Source organism: Drosophila montana, unplaced genomic scaffold, assembly GCF_035044405.1.
Source record: "Drosophila montana isolate Dmon_TW-CO22-7 unplaced genomic scaffold, ASM3504440v1 contig_1505_1, whole genome shotgun sequence".
Taxonomy (NCBI): Eukaryota; Metazoa; Arthropoda; class Insecta; order Diptera; family Drosophilidae; genus Drosophila; species Drosophila montana.
Genome location: NW_026996452.1, coordinates 3,688,620 through 3,704,921, shown reverse-complemented (window position 1 = coordinate 3,704,921; position 16,302 = coordinate 3,688,620). Strand labels below are relative to the sequence as shown.

Below are 16,302 nucleotides of genomic sequence, written 5' to 3'. Positions count from 1 at the left end.
TAAATATTAATTACTCGTAAGTTCGAATTAAAATCACTCAAAAAATGTGCTGCCCTTTTAGTTTTTTTTTTTTTTTGATTTAACAATCAGATTTGTAAAGTAGCTAGAATATACGACGACACACAGTACACGACATTTATAGCTAATAATAACTTGTAATAAAAGTCTAATAAGGAGCTGAAATTTTAGGATTAGACCAACACATACAACGGCGACAAAGAGATCAAAATGCATAACGATTTCAGGCAGCGGCCACCGTCACAACTCATACGTAATATTATTCATATGATCGCGTGTCTTACGAGCTTTAAACGGCGCTGCGAAATGCTCATAATCATAGGCGATATCTGCATTGTAGGAGGAGCAGCGACGTAAACGATGATGCACAAAGGAGCTGCTGTAGGGGGCCTGATTGCCATGCCCGGCGCCAAAGCAACGCATCGCAGCGCACAGCAACGTGCACCAGCGCCAGGAGGAGGAGAAGGCATAAAATTGATGTGCACCAGCGCCGCCGCCTCCATTATTATGGCCCTTCTTGGCCAGCAAATGCTGGCGACTGTGATGCAAATAGGGATTGTAATTGGAGCGAAAGCTGCTGTCGCTGCTGTGTCCGCTGTCATCGCTGCTGCTGTCACTACGCCGCAGACCCAAACGGAACAGATTTCCATTGTTGTGCGCCGCATTGGCAAAGTCCTCGAAATCCAAATGCGATTCATACTCAAAATCCCGATCAATGGAAACGGCAGGCGTGATGATCATAAATTGACTATATTTGCGGCTGTGGCTCGGCGCCGAACGATTCTGCTGGCTGTGGCTGCTGCCTCCGCGCTGATTGGCAATCGAGTTGAGTAGCGTTTGATTTGTGTCCACCGAAGAGTAGCTATTGCTATTCGATATGGGTGACATATCATTGTTGTTGTTATTTGTGTTGCCATTGTTGCTGCCGTTGTTGTTGTTGGCGTTGTTATTGTTAATATTGCTATAAGTATGGTGCATGTTGTTGTTGTGCGTGCTAAAAACACCAGCCGGTGCTGGTTGCGTAGTGGTCACCAGCGGCTGCTGCGGCTGATAATGCTGATACTGCAACTGCAACGGCGAAGAAGGCAAATGCGGCACTGGTTGCTGTTGATATTTCTGGGCATGCCTATGCCGCCGCTTGGCAACTGGAGCTGTAACTGTAACTGTCGCTGTGGCCGTGGCCGTGCCTGTGAATTTGGCTGTTACTGTGGCGAAAACTTTAACTGGCGCTGAGGTCTGTAGTGGTTGCTGTTGCGGTGACGGCGATGTTGTTGTGGGCGTCGAGCCAACCGAGGGCATCCATCAGCTTGTTTCCTCCGAGCCATTATTGCTATCATCGGGCTTGACAATTTGATAGGTTATCAAGTACTCTGGATAAGACTGCAAATAATGTACGTATATGTTAGTGGAGCTGCTTGCCAAGCATATTTCTATATAGATTACCTGTTCACCCCGATAGACAACATATTCAGCAAAGTGCAGGCCACCCGCCGAGGGACGACCAATCACCGAATGGTGTCCGGGCGGCGCATGTGCCATCTTCATGGCGCTGTACTGCAAAAATGATTTGCCCAGCGCAACGCGGCACAGCAGCAGTTGCCTGCAAGAGAGATAACAATTAGTAACAGCAACTCCTAGGTGGGCTCTGATGAAACCCTACCTGGGACACACATAGCAGGATTTGTCCTTGTGCGATGGACAGCCTATGCCGCCGCCTATGCCATATACATACTGATTGCTCTTCGAGCTGTGCTCGGCAAAATAAATGCCAGCACCGAACATGCCGCCTATGTAGGCGTGCCGCTCATCAAAGCCACGCTGCACAATGGCATTGATAAAGGGGCTGCCATGGAAGAGCATGCGCTCGTTCGACTGCAACAAGTTCTCCTCGGCAATCTCCTGGCGTCGATGCGCATAACGCTCCCACAGCTTACGATTCTGCACCTTTTGTACCTGCAATAAAGTTGTATATTGTAAGTCGAAGCGCTGGAGCGAATTGGCTCAAGTCAAACCTACCCTAACAATGTTGTAGCGTGTGAAATAACCGCCCGCCTGCCCATTATCACGATGCTCCCGTATAGTAGCCTGCATCTCCTCCTCAACGGCGACAAACTCCTTGTCATCCGTCAGCAGGTCCACCAGCAGCGTGCACAGATTCACATTGTTGCCAATGCCTGGCGAGAATAACGAGATAAATTAAAGAATTTAATTTGAGCATGCGGTACTCACCCGTGGTGGCTCGCAGCTGCGCAATGCCCTTGAGTATCTTGTGTCGAAACCCGTAGGCGGATACGCCCACCTGCTTGAGATCATCATGACCCATCTCGGCCAATATGTCCAGAGTGATTTGTTCGCGTTCGAACAGCTCGATTAAATGATGCAATTGCTGGCTGCTCAAGAAACCGGAAACATTTGTTATCGACTCCGGATCTTGCAGCAGCTCTTCGCTGCCCGTATTTTCGGCGCCATGTGCCTCGGCGCCCTGGGCAGGACTGAGGCGTGTGGCACAACTGTGCAGAGGCAGCGGCACCGGCACGCTGAGCGTCATGGAAGCGCCCGAGGGCAGCAAAACTGTCTCCGTGGTGGGTGAGAGCAGTGCCGCCGCCGCCGCCGCCGCGGATGCAGATGCAGATGCGGCCGTAGCAGCTGTTGCTGCATTAGCAGCCCCTGCAGCAGCATCGGGCGCCGACGAGCTGTGTGCCAACGATTGCGTGGAGGCGCTGAGCGCATGCTGACTGAGCGACGTGGCCATGGCGTCTTGCAGCAGGCACTTGACATCATCTGCTGTGGCCAGCTCTATGGGGGTTTGTCCCTCCTGGTTTTTCATGTAGGCATCGGCACCATGGGCCAGCAGCAGGGAGCACAGCTGCGTGCGACCCTTTTGCGCGGCCTCATGCAGCGGCGTGAAACCCCATTTGTCCGTGGCATTGACCACCGTCTTGTGCTTGATCAGCAGCGCGGCGATATCCAAATGCCCATAGGAGCTGGCGTTGTGTAACGGTATGAGACCGCCCTTGTCCTGGGCATTAACATCGGCGCCATGCTCCAGCAGATATTCGGCGCACTCGAAATTATTATAGCCCGCGGCTAGATGCAGCGGCGTGGAGTTGCGTCCATTCAAATCCCGGCAATTGATCGTCTCCGGCGTAACAAGACGCTGCACGCGCGCCAGATTGCCCTTTTTGGCCGCATCCAGCAGCGCGGATGGACCACGCAGCAGCTCAGCGACATCATGATCCGAATCCTTGACGAGATCAGCAGGCGTGGCGCCATCACGATTCTTTTTCATGGGATCAGCGCCGTGTTTGAGGAGCAGCTTGCATATATCGTACTTGCCCTTGGCAGCGGCCTCGTGGAGCGGCGTAAATTTCCACAAATCGGAGACATTCACATTGGCGCCATGCTTGACGAGCAGCTCGGTGACCTCGTAGTGGCCATACGAGCAGGCATTGTGCAGTGGCACCAAACCACCTTTGTCGGCAGCATACACCTCGGCGCCGTGTTCCAGCAGAAATTGCACGACGGGCACACGATTGAAGCCGGCGGCAAAGTGCAGCGGCGTCGAGTGACGTCCATCCAGATCCCTGCAGTTGACCGTATGCGGATTGTTAAGCACAATGCGACGCACTGCATCCAAATCGCCAGCCTTAGCCGCCTCCAGCAGATGTGTCTCGCTGTCCGGCGGATTCTTGAGCAGCTTCAGCACGCTATCCGAGGCCAGCTGTGCGGCTGTCAGACCCTCCAGCGACACAATGCTGCTGTCCACCGCATAGGAGAGCAGCAGGCGCACCGCCTGCTCATCGCGTGCGCAACGATGCAGCGCCGTCTGGCCCAGGCTGTCCAAGGCGTTCACCTTGGCGCCCTGCTTGAGCAGCGCCTCCATGGCATCGTAGTGCATCAGCTCGGCGGCCAGATGCAGCGGTGTGAGGAATGCCTTGTTCTTCTCATTGAGCAACGATCCCTTGCGTGTCAGCAGCTCCACCAGCTGCTTGCGTTTCGCATCCTGACAGACCACAGCCAGATGGAGTGGTGTATCCCCCGTGTACGGATGCACAAAGTTTACAATTTCGGCACAAACGAGTTTCTTGACACGCGACAAATCGCATTTGCGGCAAGCGTCCAGCAGGCAGTGTCCCTTATACTCAACTGGAATAGGACAATGATAAAGAATTAGTTGGGAAATTGTTCAATTAGCTAAGAAAACCACTTAAAATAGCTGCTAATTATAAGATATATTTTAAAGTTGGCGAATGCAATTAATAAAGATTTTTAAAATTTAAAAAAAGTCCAACCGTAAAATAAATTAAAGTTAAGAAAAATACTCAAAAGAAATTGGAAAATGTTCAGTTGAAAATAATTGTTAGCTCTGGCCCAAATTAAAATGGAGTCAAGATATTCCACACTCAGAACTAGATGATTTAATTTTTTAATATTTAAATAAATCATACTTTTGTTTGCTTCCTAGTAAAAAATTTTCCGAAGGCCCTCCAAGGCATGTATAATTTGGGCCCAAATCGTTCGATTTATTTAATCATACTTGCCAGTTTTGGGCAGAAATCAAATTAATTAATTTCATCAACGTTCTAAAAATATATGAAAAGCCATGGCTTGAACAAAAATCGGGGTTCATGGATGTGGGGAAGCCAGCATCAAGAACCGAACCTCAAGCAGGGAAGTCGCTTCGAGCCGTCAGCTGAACCAGCGATCTTCTTTTTGAAGGTCTTGCTGCCCTGGCTTAAGCAAGATTCTGTTTGGTAGAACTTATGTAAGGATATTCCCTGTACACTCGACATGTTTACAAAATAATTGAAAGCTTTAGGAAAGGTATTAATCATTTAGAGGCATTAAAATAATGATACAAAAACTTAATTTCAGATTTATAAAAATCTATTAAAATTTTTTTATAGGAAAGAAGATTGGAAAATCATTTAACAAAGTTATGGAAGAAGGTAGAACAGATAGTTTTTATAGTGTGACATTTGTTTTTATCGAATTAAGCAATTTATTTATGTAAGAAAAATTCAATTCAAATTCAAGAGCAAGTTTCTTTTAGCGGTTCGCTTAAAGCAGACGACTCGTAAATAAAATCTAATCGACAGGTGATAATTATACTTTTTAAAATATATAAAAAAAATATTAGGAACTAAAGTCACATGCTGTAAAGATCTAGAGTTTTGCTTAATTAAAGAAAAGAGACTTGTTAGATCTTATGGAAACACTTACAGGCAATGCGTTCGCGCAGCTCCCGCGTTGGGGCCGCATCGATGGCCGACTTGTTGTGGCAGTTGAGGAGCGTAGGATCTGCGCCGCGGCTGAGGAGCAGGCTGCACACCTCCACACGGCTCTTGGAGGCGGCCTCGTGCAGCGGCGTAAAGGCCCACAGATCGTTGGCATTGACATTGGCGCCAGCCTGGATGAGCAGCTTGGTGACATCAAAGTGGCCATAGGAGCAGGCATTGTGCAGCGGCACCAGGCCGCCCTTATCCTTGGCATGGACATCGGCGCCATTAGCCAGGAGTATTTCGACAATGCCTATGCGATTGTAGCCCGCGGCCAGATGCAGAGGCGTCGAGCGGCGTCCATCGCTCGCATGACAATTGACATTGAGGGGCGTGAGCAGCGCGAGGAGACGATCCTCGGCGCCGGAGCGTGCCGCCTCGAGCAGCTCATCCTTGCGATATTCGCCGGTTAAGACCGGACGTGTCGCATCATCGGCCAGGTCCAGCGGTGTCTTCTGCTCCGCATTGCGTATGGTATGATTTGCGCCATGCTGCAACAGTGCCAGGCAGACATCCACCTTGCCCTTGCTGGCCGCCTCGTGCAGCGGCGTATAGTTCCAGTTGTCGGTGGTATTCGGGCTGGCGCCGGCCTTTAGCAACAGACGCACAACCTCCGCATGGCCAAAGGAGCAGCAATTGTGCAGCGGATGGAGTCCGCCCTCATCGCAGGCCTGTATCGAGGCGCCGCTGTTCAGCAGGAACTCAACCACCTCACGTCGGCCATAACCTGGAAAAGCAGAGTGCATCATATTAGAACCAATGCTGAACATGACCTAGCAGCAAGCCCTAAAAGTGGCCTAACATGGTTAACTAACTGTTATTTGCGTTGTCTTTGCATTCGCTGGCGGTTTGTGGAGGACGCGGGGGAGGGCGGGTTCTTTGAGAGACCTTCGGTTCTAACAGATTTCCGGCAGTTGCCCCCCCTTCAACCACATACACAGTTGGCTCTAGCAGCCGTCAACCTTGTGGCCATCATAAATCTTAGTCTAGGTTATTGTTGAGACAACAAAGCAGCAAATAGAATAGCTGATAAAAAAAAAACAAAAAATAACAAAAAGAGTATCCAAGGCAGAGGTAAAGAAAGCTGTCAACACATAAAACCCATTCGGGGCACATCTTTATGCACTTCGTATTTGAACTCGGCTAAGAACTCCAGAGTCCTTAACCGACTGCTGTTAGCTAATTAAGTTGCCTATCTATTGATAGGCGTATTACAATAAATTAATTTTGATTTCGTTTAGATTTTCTAATGCTGAACAGACTGAAAACTGTGAACTTATAGTAAAATGATTATTTCTTTTTTTTTTTTGTGAACCTCAATCTTATCTTAGTATTCTTATTTTATAATCTATTAACCTATAAAATGCCCAATCATTAGTCATCAATCAGACTTAGAATTTTCCCAGATTGAAAAAACCTGGTAAGTTATACAGATAAGATTTTGAAGAAATTGTTATTATTTGATTGTTTCATTTTATTTATCTATTATATATATATACAACAATATATATGTTCGTTTAACTGATTGACGCGTTGACTGATGCTCGATTTTGTGATGTAATCAAATATTCAGACGGGGTCTCGAATTGAACAGCTTGAGTGCAGTTGAAATTTGATAGTTTATAGCAATCATTAGGGGCATTCGCTGTGACAATAGCATTAGGGTGCCATATTACAAACAAAATAAAGTGAAAAATGCATTTTTCAAGCCAACAAACAATTAATTATCTAAACTTTTGTGTCGACAAGCCAGAGCGATAACTAATTAATCATATTAAAAATCTTTAACAAAATAATAGAAAAACAAGCACAAATAGAAGTAATTAATGTACTATATACAAAAAATTGTTTATCCATAACAATTTTGAATTAAAAGAGCATTTAATATATAAACGGGTTTTATTTGCAAAGTCTTCCCTGAAGTCTTTGCGAAACTTTTTGGTTAGCCGCGTTCACTTCACTATTTTTTCGCAAAACAATTACGAAAGTTGCGTGGAAAATTAATAGAATGGAAAATAATTATTAGCTGCGAGTGGTGTGTTGAGCAATTGAATGTGCAATGGTTGGAATTAATATTATTATTATTTCTATTGCGGTTTCTGTGCATTGTTATAGTCATAAACAAAGCTCCTTGAGCGAGCGTATTAAGCCAAAAACTTTAAGAATAATAACACAATAAAGTTGAAGGTTAATTAATTAAACGATTGTTGGTTTGGCTAACTTAGAAAAACGAAATATGTTATATGAAAGGTCTAGCCAAAGACTTTGGCGACTTTATCAGCGGATACGTGTCAGCCACAATTATCGAGTTTCTTATCGTCTTTATAAACAAGAAAGCTGTACAAATAAAAAATGATAACAATGAATCGGATATAAATAAATGAATGTACGCTTATGTGAAATTCTTTCGAGAGGGGTGCGTTGATATTTTATAAAAACAAACGTGTTACAATTTGCAACAGATGCGTCGCGAGGGTCGCGACTGAATTGGGCGGGGCGGGACAACATTTGCTAGTTCGTTTTGACTTTAAACAAGGTGAAAACTCTGTCAGTAGCAACTGGAGACCTCTTGAAGATCTCACTTTTTTTTCTCTCTTCAGTCTTCAGAACGTGACAAAAGACATGACAACAACAACAACATCAAAATTGGATGGCAAACCAGTTTAGAGAGACAGTCAAAACAGTAAACAGTTAAAAGTAAAATACAAACAACACACAAAAAATGGGGGGAAACAAGCTAAGCATGAATCATAGACAGCTACCACAGAAAAGTACTTAATTATTTTTGTAACGAAGTTAAAATGCTCTTGCAAGCATGGGAAATACAGACATACAATATATAAGATATAGTTATGTATTCTGATGCACAGTAAAAACCTTTTTGTCACGTTTAAATATACTTTGACCTTATGCATACATACTATGTTACTTAAACGTCGTACTAACAAGCGGCAGGACGCCAGTTCAAATTCAGTAGCAATTCAATTCAATTACGATTCTCATGTATTTTATTTATTTAATTTGTTTTTATTAGTTACATCTAGCATCAATTTTAGATGGATTTTTCCAGACGAAAATTCGAAGCTGCTCAAAAAATAAGCTTCGTTCTGTGAACTATACCTTATTTATATATCTATATGCCTCATTCCATAGAAGACTCCCACATTTAAGATGAAAAATATTTAAAATAAGTGAAATTCCCTTTAATTTATAGCCTTAGAATGGTTTCCCTTAATGCGTCACAAGCCTCGTACCCAAATTGCAATACACATGGAAAGGGTATATAAAAAAAGGCACAGCAAAAATTGATATGCAAAGGGCGTGAAACTCACAAGTACCTCTTTCCCCTTTCCCCTTACCCCGTCCCCAAAACCCCCTCTTAACCAGACAAAAGGTATTTTTTTTAATTAGTCAAGGAGTTGGGGGCGAGCTGCGTGCGTTTGGGCGTGACAGCCGCGCGCGCCTTTGCGAAGCAACAGAGCAACAGAGCAAAAAGTGAAATTTGTTATTTAAGCTGATACGATTTGAGCCCTCAGTTACAAGACAAGGCCAATACAAAAGATGCAAACGACGTCAGCAGGATGCTGACCAGGCCGAACATATACATATACATATATATAGTATATACATATATTTTTCTCTTTTGCGAAAATAGAAAACATGTTGGGCCAAATGCAACACATAGTCGTAGCAGGGTCGCCGAGGGTTCCGGAATCGAAACCAAACCAAGCAGAAAAGTAGGTCAACTCTGCGAGCCGACTGTGCAGGGGGAGGTGCGGTCGGCGGGTGGCAAACCTTCTCGTGGCGACCGCCGACTACTAGCCAGGCAACAATGACGCTCGTCATAGCGACCAAAAGTAGATCAAGGCCAGAAACGCAGCAGTTGCGAGTGCATGTGTATGCGTGTAAATAGGGGTAGGGGGTTGGGGCAGTGTTAAGTAGCAGCAAAAAAAAAGCTGAGTTTTATTTAAAAATAGTTATTTTTTGTTGTTCGAATAATTCTTAGAACAGCTATATGAAATAGTGTTCCGGAAGTTGCAAAACTTCAGTAGGTCAGCTTTAACTGAGAGACAAGATGGATCAAGAATATATATATACCTTCTGTGGTCGTCGCTGTCTCCCTATATGTGCTACTCAGTTCGTCACAAAATTGGAAAAGCCTTTGGTAGCGGAAAAAAGGCAAAAGAGGTTTTTAAAAAGGCTAGAATACTCGCTGCATTCGACGGGAAACGGGCGCAACTGGCAGCACTGGTTAGGGGGCTGCTAACCAACGAGACCTTCAACCTTAATAGGCGAAAAGAGACGGCGGCAGTGACAGGGTGCGCGCTGGGCCCAAAGGATTCTGTTACTCACCCGCTGCAAAATGCAATGGCGTCGATTTACGTCCCGCTGTGTCGCGCGCATTAACCGTTTGTGGCGTTATCAGCTTCTTCACTTTGGCTATTTCACCTGTTTTGCAGGCCTCAAAAAGCTCACGCAATGGATCGTTGGCCATGACCGTATCGAGATTAACATTTAATATAGCCCGACTGCGACTTGCCATTGTGCTAGTTGTTGTTGGTGGTGTTGTTGTTGTTATTTCTGCTGCTACTGCTGCTGTTGTTGTTGATGCAGTTGCCTCGCCTCGCGCTGCTCCACTTCTGGCTTTTGTTTTGTTTACACGCAGCGTAACTGAGCAGCAGCTGGCCGTCGCGCCCGAAAATAAAACGCGTTATACTCTATATATACGGCTGCACCGAAAACAGATGCTATATCTGGTTGGCCTAACTCGAGTTCATGTTTATGCAGCTGTGAAACATTCACTGGCCATTTTTTGCTGCTGCTCCACACTCACTCACACAATCACAGGCACGCACACAACGGAGTGGCGATGAGGAAACTCTTGGCCCTGTGGGGAGCAACAATTGTTGTCGTTGGCCCCGTAGGCAGCACTGCGTTTGGCACTTTTTTTTTATTTGTTAATAGCACAAGTGGTATGCACTATAATCAATATAAACTGTGCGAAAACTCTTTTTCTTTTGTAAGTGCTGCGCTGCTGCTGCGCTAGTTGCAATTGTTTTCGTTCAGCTCGCGAAGAGGATTGTTGATATTCTATCGATACACAGTACGCAATTTACTTATAATCGGTACTTATAACTGATACTTATAAATGGTGTGCACACACTGGTTGCGCTGCGTAATCGTTTTGGTCAAAAAGTTATCGATTACTTATTATTTATTTTTTTGATTTTGTTTAAATTTTAACAATGATTTTCGGGCTAGTATTTATTAATCTAATCAACAGAGCTTATGTCGTTCGGTAATGCGTTTTACATAAAGTTTGATTATTATATTTAATTGCGCGCCAAACTGCGGAAAACGATAGCAACATATTTATTATCCAGCCCTGTAATAAGCCATGGTTTTTATTGTAAGTGTAGCCCTGTCACGGGTATCGAGTACAAGTGCATGCCAACAACAATGCGCGCATTGTGCATTTGTTTTTCGCTTTAAAAAAAATGTAAAAATTGTACAATTCGCGCATGCAAAACACAAGAAAAATGCCCGATAAGTGTGTGTGTTCATGTAAACAATAATATGCGCAAGGAAACAACAGTATTAATAGGCGTAAAACAAACAAAAAGTGAATCAGAACACACGCACGCACACTTGCAAAGTCCATACTGGCACACACGTACATACACCTGCAACCCGCGGCACCCGCGCGCTCTGAAACAAGTAATAAGTGCAAGTGAAGCAGCAGCAGCGACAGCCACAAACAAACAGACAACAGAAGCAATTGGGGAAAAATAGCTACAACAAAGCAGAAAGAAAGGGAACAAACGCGACAACTAGAAGCAAAAGTGGAAGTGCAGCTCCACCCCCAATTTGGTGTTGCAGTGGCAGCGGCAGCAACAACAACAACAACAGTCGCAGTCTAGCCATGGCGCAGCGTTAGCAACAAAAAACACCAACAATAACGGGGCGCACGCTTCGCTGCCCTCGCGACAGCATTTCAGGCTTCGTCGACGCTGTGCTGCGTTTGGAAATAATTAGACTTCACTTTAGTAGCAATTTTCTGGCAGCAGCAGCAGCAGCAACAATAACAACGACAAGCGAATCGAAAATATAAAATAATTAATTCATACGTCTTGGCTCTCCAAAATGGAACTAAAAGTTTGGGTTGAGGGCATACAGCGTATTGTGTGCGGCGTAACGGTAAATACCACTTGCCAGGTGCGTAATAACTATATATATTGATTTTAATACCCTCACAAGAGAGTCAAACTATTTTGTCGTGAAATGTGCATAGATCATAAATATTCGTGATAAATGCAAACAACAAAGTGTCTTCTTGGATAGGGTATTTAAATTTGGGCAACCCGAAAATAATTTCTGGCTTTACACCTGCAGCCCTTGTCTAATATGTATTCTTCTTTGCAGGATGTGGTGTTTGCCTTGGCCCATGCCACGGGCAAAGTGGGTCGATTTACGCTAATCGAACGCTGGCGCAATAATGAGCGGCATCTCGCGCCCAATGAAAATCCCATGAAGCTGCTGCTCAAATGGGGCGAGTATGCAAATGATGTGCAGTTTATATTGCAGCGATCCGAGAACAAGCAGCAGCCCACACAACAGCAACAACAGCAGCAGCAACAACAACAGCAGCAGCTGCCCAACAACAACTATGCAGTCATGATAACTAAAAAGCCGCTTGGCCCCAGCAACAGCAACAACAATAATAATAATGAGAGCAAATTGCCGCCGCCGCCCACATTGCAAAAGCAAAAGTCCAGCGTGGAGCTGGGCTATCGCACAAAAGAGCTGAAAAAAAGTTTTGGGTGCGTAGCAACAAAAGGTCGATGCGAGTATAACAGGAGTATTCTAACATTGTTCAGAAATAAGTAGCACATCTGTGAACATATTAAGTATATATATAACTGATCAGTTTTAACAGCTCCGTCAATAATCTAAAAAAGCTAGTCGTTCAGTTTTCCCAGATCCCACTTTCTGATACAGCCAGTATACCCGGATTGTGCTAACAAAACACGTAGGAGCCAAAAGAACTACATAGACAACCCACCCTTTTGACTTTTTATGATAGCATGTTTCAATTTATCAGCTACAAGATTTTAATGCTTCTTAACTAAAACTTAACGAAATGTAACAAAAAGCGACTCAGCAAATATGCGTTTATAGCCAGTTCAACTTTGTTAGGCTCATGTATCGCAAACTAGTTTTTAATAGCCCTCAACTTTAATAATAAAACGTATCTAATTTTTACAGCGGCTATGATGCCAAACAATTCGACAACATTGGCATAGTTAAAGGCATACCACAACAGCAGCAGCAACAACAACAACAACAACAAAAACATACGCAGCAGCAGCAACAGTTGCCGCCGTCAAGCAAAGCGGCACCGTTGCTGCCCAAGCATGAGAAATCGCTCTCGAATCCGTTGGATATGAGCAGCAGTAGCAGCAGCAATGCGCCCGCACTAAATGATTACAGCGATTTATACAACAACAACCACAGCAGCAGCAATGGCAACAACAACAACAATCAACACATTTACACTCAGCTGAGCAAATCCAGCAACGAGCTGAGACGAGCTAGTCCGAATGAATATAACAACAATAGCAATAGCAGCAATGAGCATTTATGCGACATTTATGCCAACAGCAACGTTAGCAACAATAACAATAACAATAACAACAACAACAACTCACCCGAGCTGTACAAACAAGCGCCAGCAATTTCATCAAATGGCGCACTGGTGCCGCCACCATATCGTGATCCGCCGCCACCGCGCAATAGTCCCATGTGCCAGACGCAACGCTTGCCGGCCAGCAGCAGCGCTGCTGAGACCATATCCAATGCATCCTCCACAACAAATCCATTTCTCAGCGACTACGAGCCACACAACATGAACAACAACAACAACAATCACGTTAGCAATCAGTGCATGGATGAGGGCGAGAGCATGTTCCAGGCCACGCAATATAATGATCTACTGCAGTTAATTAAGTTTCAACGCGAGAAAATTACCGCACAGCAATTGGAGCTGCAAAAGGTTAGAAACAAATAACTAAAATTTAAAAAACAAATCAATTAATCATAATTATAATTGCAGTTTGATACGGAAATTGTTTTTTTGGAGAGCAGAGAACGTGATCATGCGATTGAATTGGAGGTCATATCACGTGAGATAGCCAAGGCGGATCAAATTTTTAGGCAAGGTAGCGAACAGCTGCAAACGTTGCAGTATGTAGAGGAGGAGAACGAACTGGTCAAGCAACAGGAGAAGACACTCAAATCCGAAATTGCTTTGCTACGCTCCAAGCTGGCCAATTGTGAGACAGAGCTGCTGCAGTGCAAGAACAAAATGCGTTTGCTAATGGATGACATTGAGCTGGAGCAGCAGCAGCAGAGCAATAGGTGAGCTGGCGAGTTAAATACATATTTAAGCCTTAATAACAAATTCTTAATGCAGACAAACTGTGGAGCGTGATTTTCTGATTGAAATGGAGCGCATACAAAGCGACATAGATCAGGCGCTGCATAATACAGACACATCTAACAAAACGGCTGACAATCTCAAAAAGGAGCTGCTTATGATTGAACATGCCATTGCAGAGAAAAAGCGTCAAGTTGAGCAATTGGTCAACGAAATGAAGGAGGTGAATCTGCAAAGCCTAACCGTAACTACCACCGAGGAAATCAAGCATCTGCTCGAGGGACCCAACAAACAGGGCAGCAGTCGCCGCATCATAGGTTCGCCGCGACAATTGGAGACGGCGGTGCCCACCAGCAAGAATCCTCACGGCGTTTGGGTCTAAAACCGCGCCACATTTAAAAGCAACGAAATATTTTTCTATACTCAAGTAACTTGGGGAACAAAAGATGAGGAAATGATTTACATATCTTGAATACGTAGAGCGCCAATCGTGGTTGCCTCTACATTACAATATTTGCAAAGACACAAATTTACAACGATAAAATCTATGCATATTTCTTCTTCAGAAAAACAAAAAAAAAATACCTAATGGATCTCTTCAAGCAATGTTAATTGTTACAAATTTTAGACACAACCCACACAATATTAACTAATTAGTGCACAAAATTTTTCACAAATTTTAATAATGTTCATTAACTAGTTGCATTTTTTAATGAAATTTTCCAAAAACAATAACAACATTGCCACTAATATGATTATAATTTGTATGTACTTAACTCTTTTGTGCTATAACTATTGATTTTTAACATAAACTTTAAAATATGCCTAATTATTATAACATATTTTGTTGCTAGTCTATAAAATGTATTTCAATCATTCACCATGCGCCATTAGAAAACGTAAATTGTTGCAATAATTGTATCTAAACGAAAATGTAAAACGCCTTTTTAATGTTACATTTATGTTGTGCTGTTAGTGATTTATGACCCCATTCCATTCTAAATAGATTTATAATTATCATTAAATATGTACTTAGCACTTAGCGCAGCTTTAGCAAAAGAACAAATTAGCAATTACTTTGTTGTTAACGGTTTCCACTTGGAAAGTGTTTAGAAAACGCTTCACAATAGTCGAAAATTGCAAATTGTGTTAAACAAATAGTACTTAATGCATATTTTGTAGCTTTTATTGCAAAGTGCATTTCAAATTTTTTTATTATTAGCAATATTTAGTAATTACACAAACGTTTTAGCAAAGCAATTTTATTTGCTTAGGGCTATGTCACAGCAATATACATACTATATGTTTATAATATATAATATATACTTAAGTATATAACTATTAATTAAACAAAAGACACAAATTTTTAGAACAAATTCAAATTGCATTATAACTATTAGCCAATAAATAATACATTTTTTTATGATTTTATTTGTTGCTCTTTTAAAACTCGCAAAGAAGTGACAGATGTTTTTAATGCGGCCGGGTAGGAATATGCACTTTAAGGAATCTCAGTTTATACTAAATGCGTCTATTTCGACTATTATCAAATGTAGTTAAGTATTGTCTCGCGCTGCGGCTACATCTCGGTCTGACTCCCAACTCTTGCCACAAAGTGCTTGCCACAATACGAATGCGCCGCGACGGTCAGCCAAGGCCGAACAGGACACGAAGCAAGGACTTCGCTGCAGCAGCAACATCAACAGCAGCTAAACAAAATCAGCAACAATTGCTCTTGTCTGTTTCAGTTGGCCGCTGTGCATGGACTTGTTTGGTCCTCTCTGTCTTGTCTTTTGTCTTGTCTATTGTCAGTGGCACGCGTCTCCGACAGGCGCGCGCGTCTTGCGTGCGTTTTAAAACGCGCCGACAGCGTACAAAAATTTGCCGCACAATTGAATTTGTCGCCCGGCAGGGTCTCTCGGTTTTCGGTGTCTATCGCGTTGACACAATCTTGAAATGTGCGTTTTTGCTTGGTCAAGAGCATTAAGTGGCCACAGGCAACAACAACAAAATATAGAAAAACCAGCAAATAATAATAAGAAAAAGAAAAGCCCAACAGCAGAAAAAACTCGCAAACACGCAAATAAAAAAAAAACTGTTACGTTTTTACGACACTTTCCACACCAAATGCTGTTCAATTGCGATGATTGAGATAATGAGGCAACATTTTGGCATACATTTAGGCCGAATGTCTCTCAACGACGACGACGACCTTTTGCGGAAATTATGATCTGTCTATAGCGCACTTGGCCTTGGGTCCATTGATAAGGCGGCAAACATTTTCATTTTTTTTCCTTCTCGTTTTACTTAAATGAATTTAATCAAGCGAGCCAAGTGGGGTGATAAACAAAGAGCAAGAATAGACACTAGATAATCCGGAGCATACTTTAAAGACATATTTATTATATTGCACATTTGACGAGACAGGACAGTTAAACCTGTGACATTATGATCTAGAGCCCCTAGAGATCTATTTTATCTACTAACCCAGATATACAGATTTAACTCTATTAATTTATATAAAATAACATAATAGATTTTAGAAATTGAATACTCTTTCCGCTCGCG

At 43.4% G+C, this 16,302-nt stretch overlaps 2 protein-coding genes across 2 annotated transcripts; one reads left to right on the top strand and one right to left on the bottom strand.

Moving 5' to 3' along the window:
* Positions 1–17: 17 nt before the first annotated feature.
* Positions 18–10,383, bottom strand: Tnks (tankyrase). Its single transcript, XM_064689555.1, is given in 9 exon segments — positions 18–1,179; positions 1,182–1,278; positions 1,280–1,398; positions 1,462–1,618; positions 1,679–1,971; positions 2,035–2,192; positions 2,248–4,164; positions 5,242–6,024; positions 9,651–10,383. Coding segments are annotated over 9 exon segments (4,635 nt in total). The 5' UTR covers positions 9,841–10,383; the 3' UTR covers positions 18–258.
* Positions 10,384–10,731: 348 nt separating this feature from the next.
* RASSF8 (ras association domain-containing protein 8) lies at positions 10,732–15,194 on the top strand. The gene is made up of 5 exons (XM_064692396.1): positions 10,732–11,513; positions 11,721–12,118; positions 12,564–13,350; positions 13,411–13,715; positions 13,771–15,194. The coding sequence occupies exons 1-5, from the start codon at positions 11,442–11,444 to the stop codon at positions 14,114–14,116; spliced, it is 1,908 nt and encodes a 635-aa protein (XP_064548466.1). The 5' UTR covers positions 10,732–11,441; the 3' UTR covers positions 14,117–15,194.
* Positions 15,195–16,302: the final 1,108 nt, after the last annotated feature.

Excerpts from the sequence above, each read along its gene's own strand:
- RASSF8 (XM_064692396.1), top strand. The coding sequence starts at position 11,442 with ATGGAACTAAAAGTTTGGGTTGAGGGCATACAGCGTATTGTGTGCGGC. Across the intron at positions 11,514-11,720 it reads CGGTAAATACCACTTGCCAG|GATGTGGTGTTTGCCTTGGC; the intron begins GTGCGTAATAAC and ends TCTTCTTTGCAG. Across the intron at positions 13,716-13,770 it reads CAGCAGCAGCAGAGCAATAG|ACAAACTGTGGAGCGTGATT; the intron begins GTGAGCTGGCGA and ends TTCTTAATGCAG.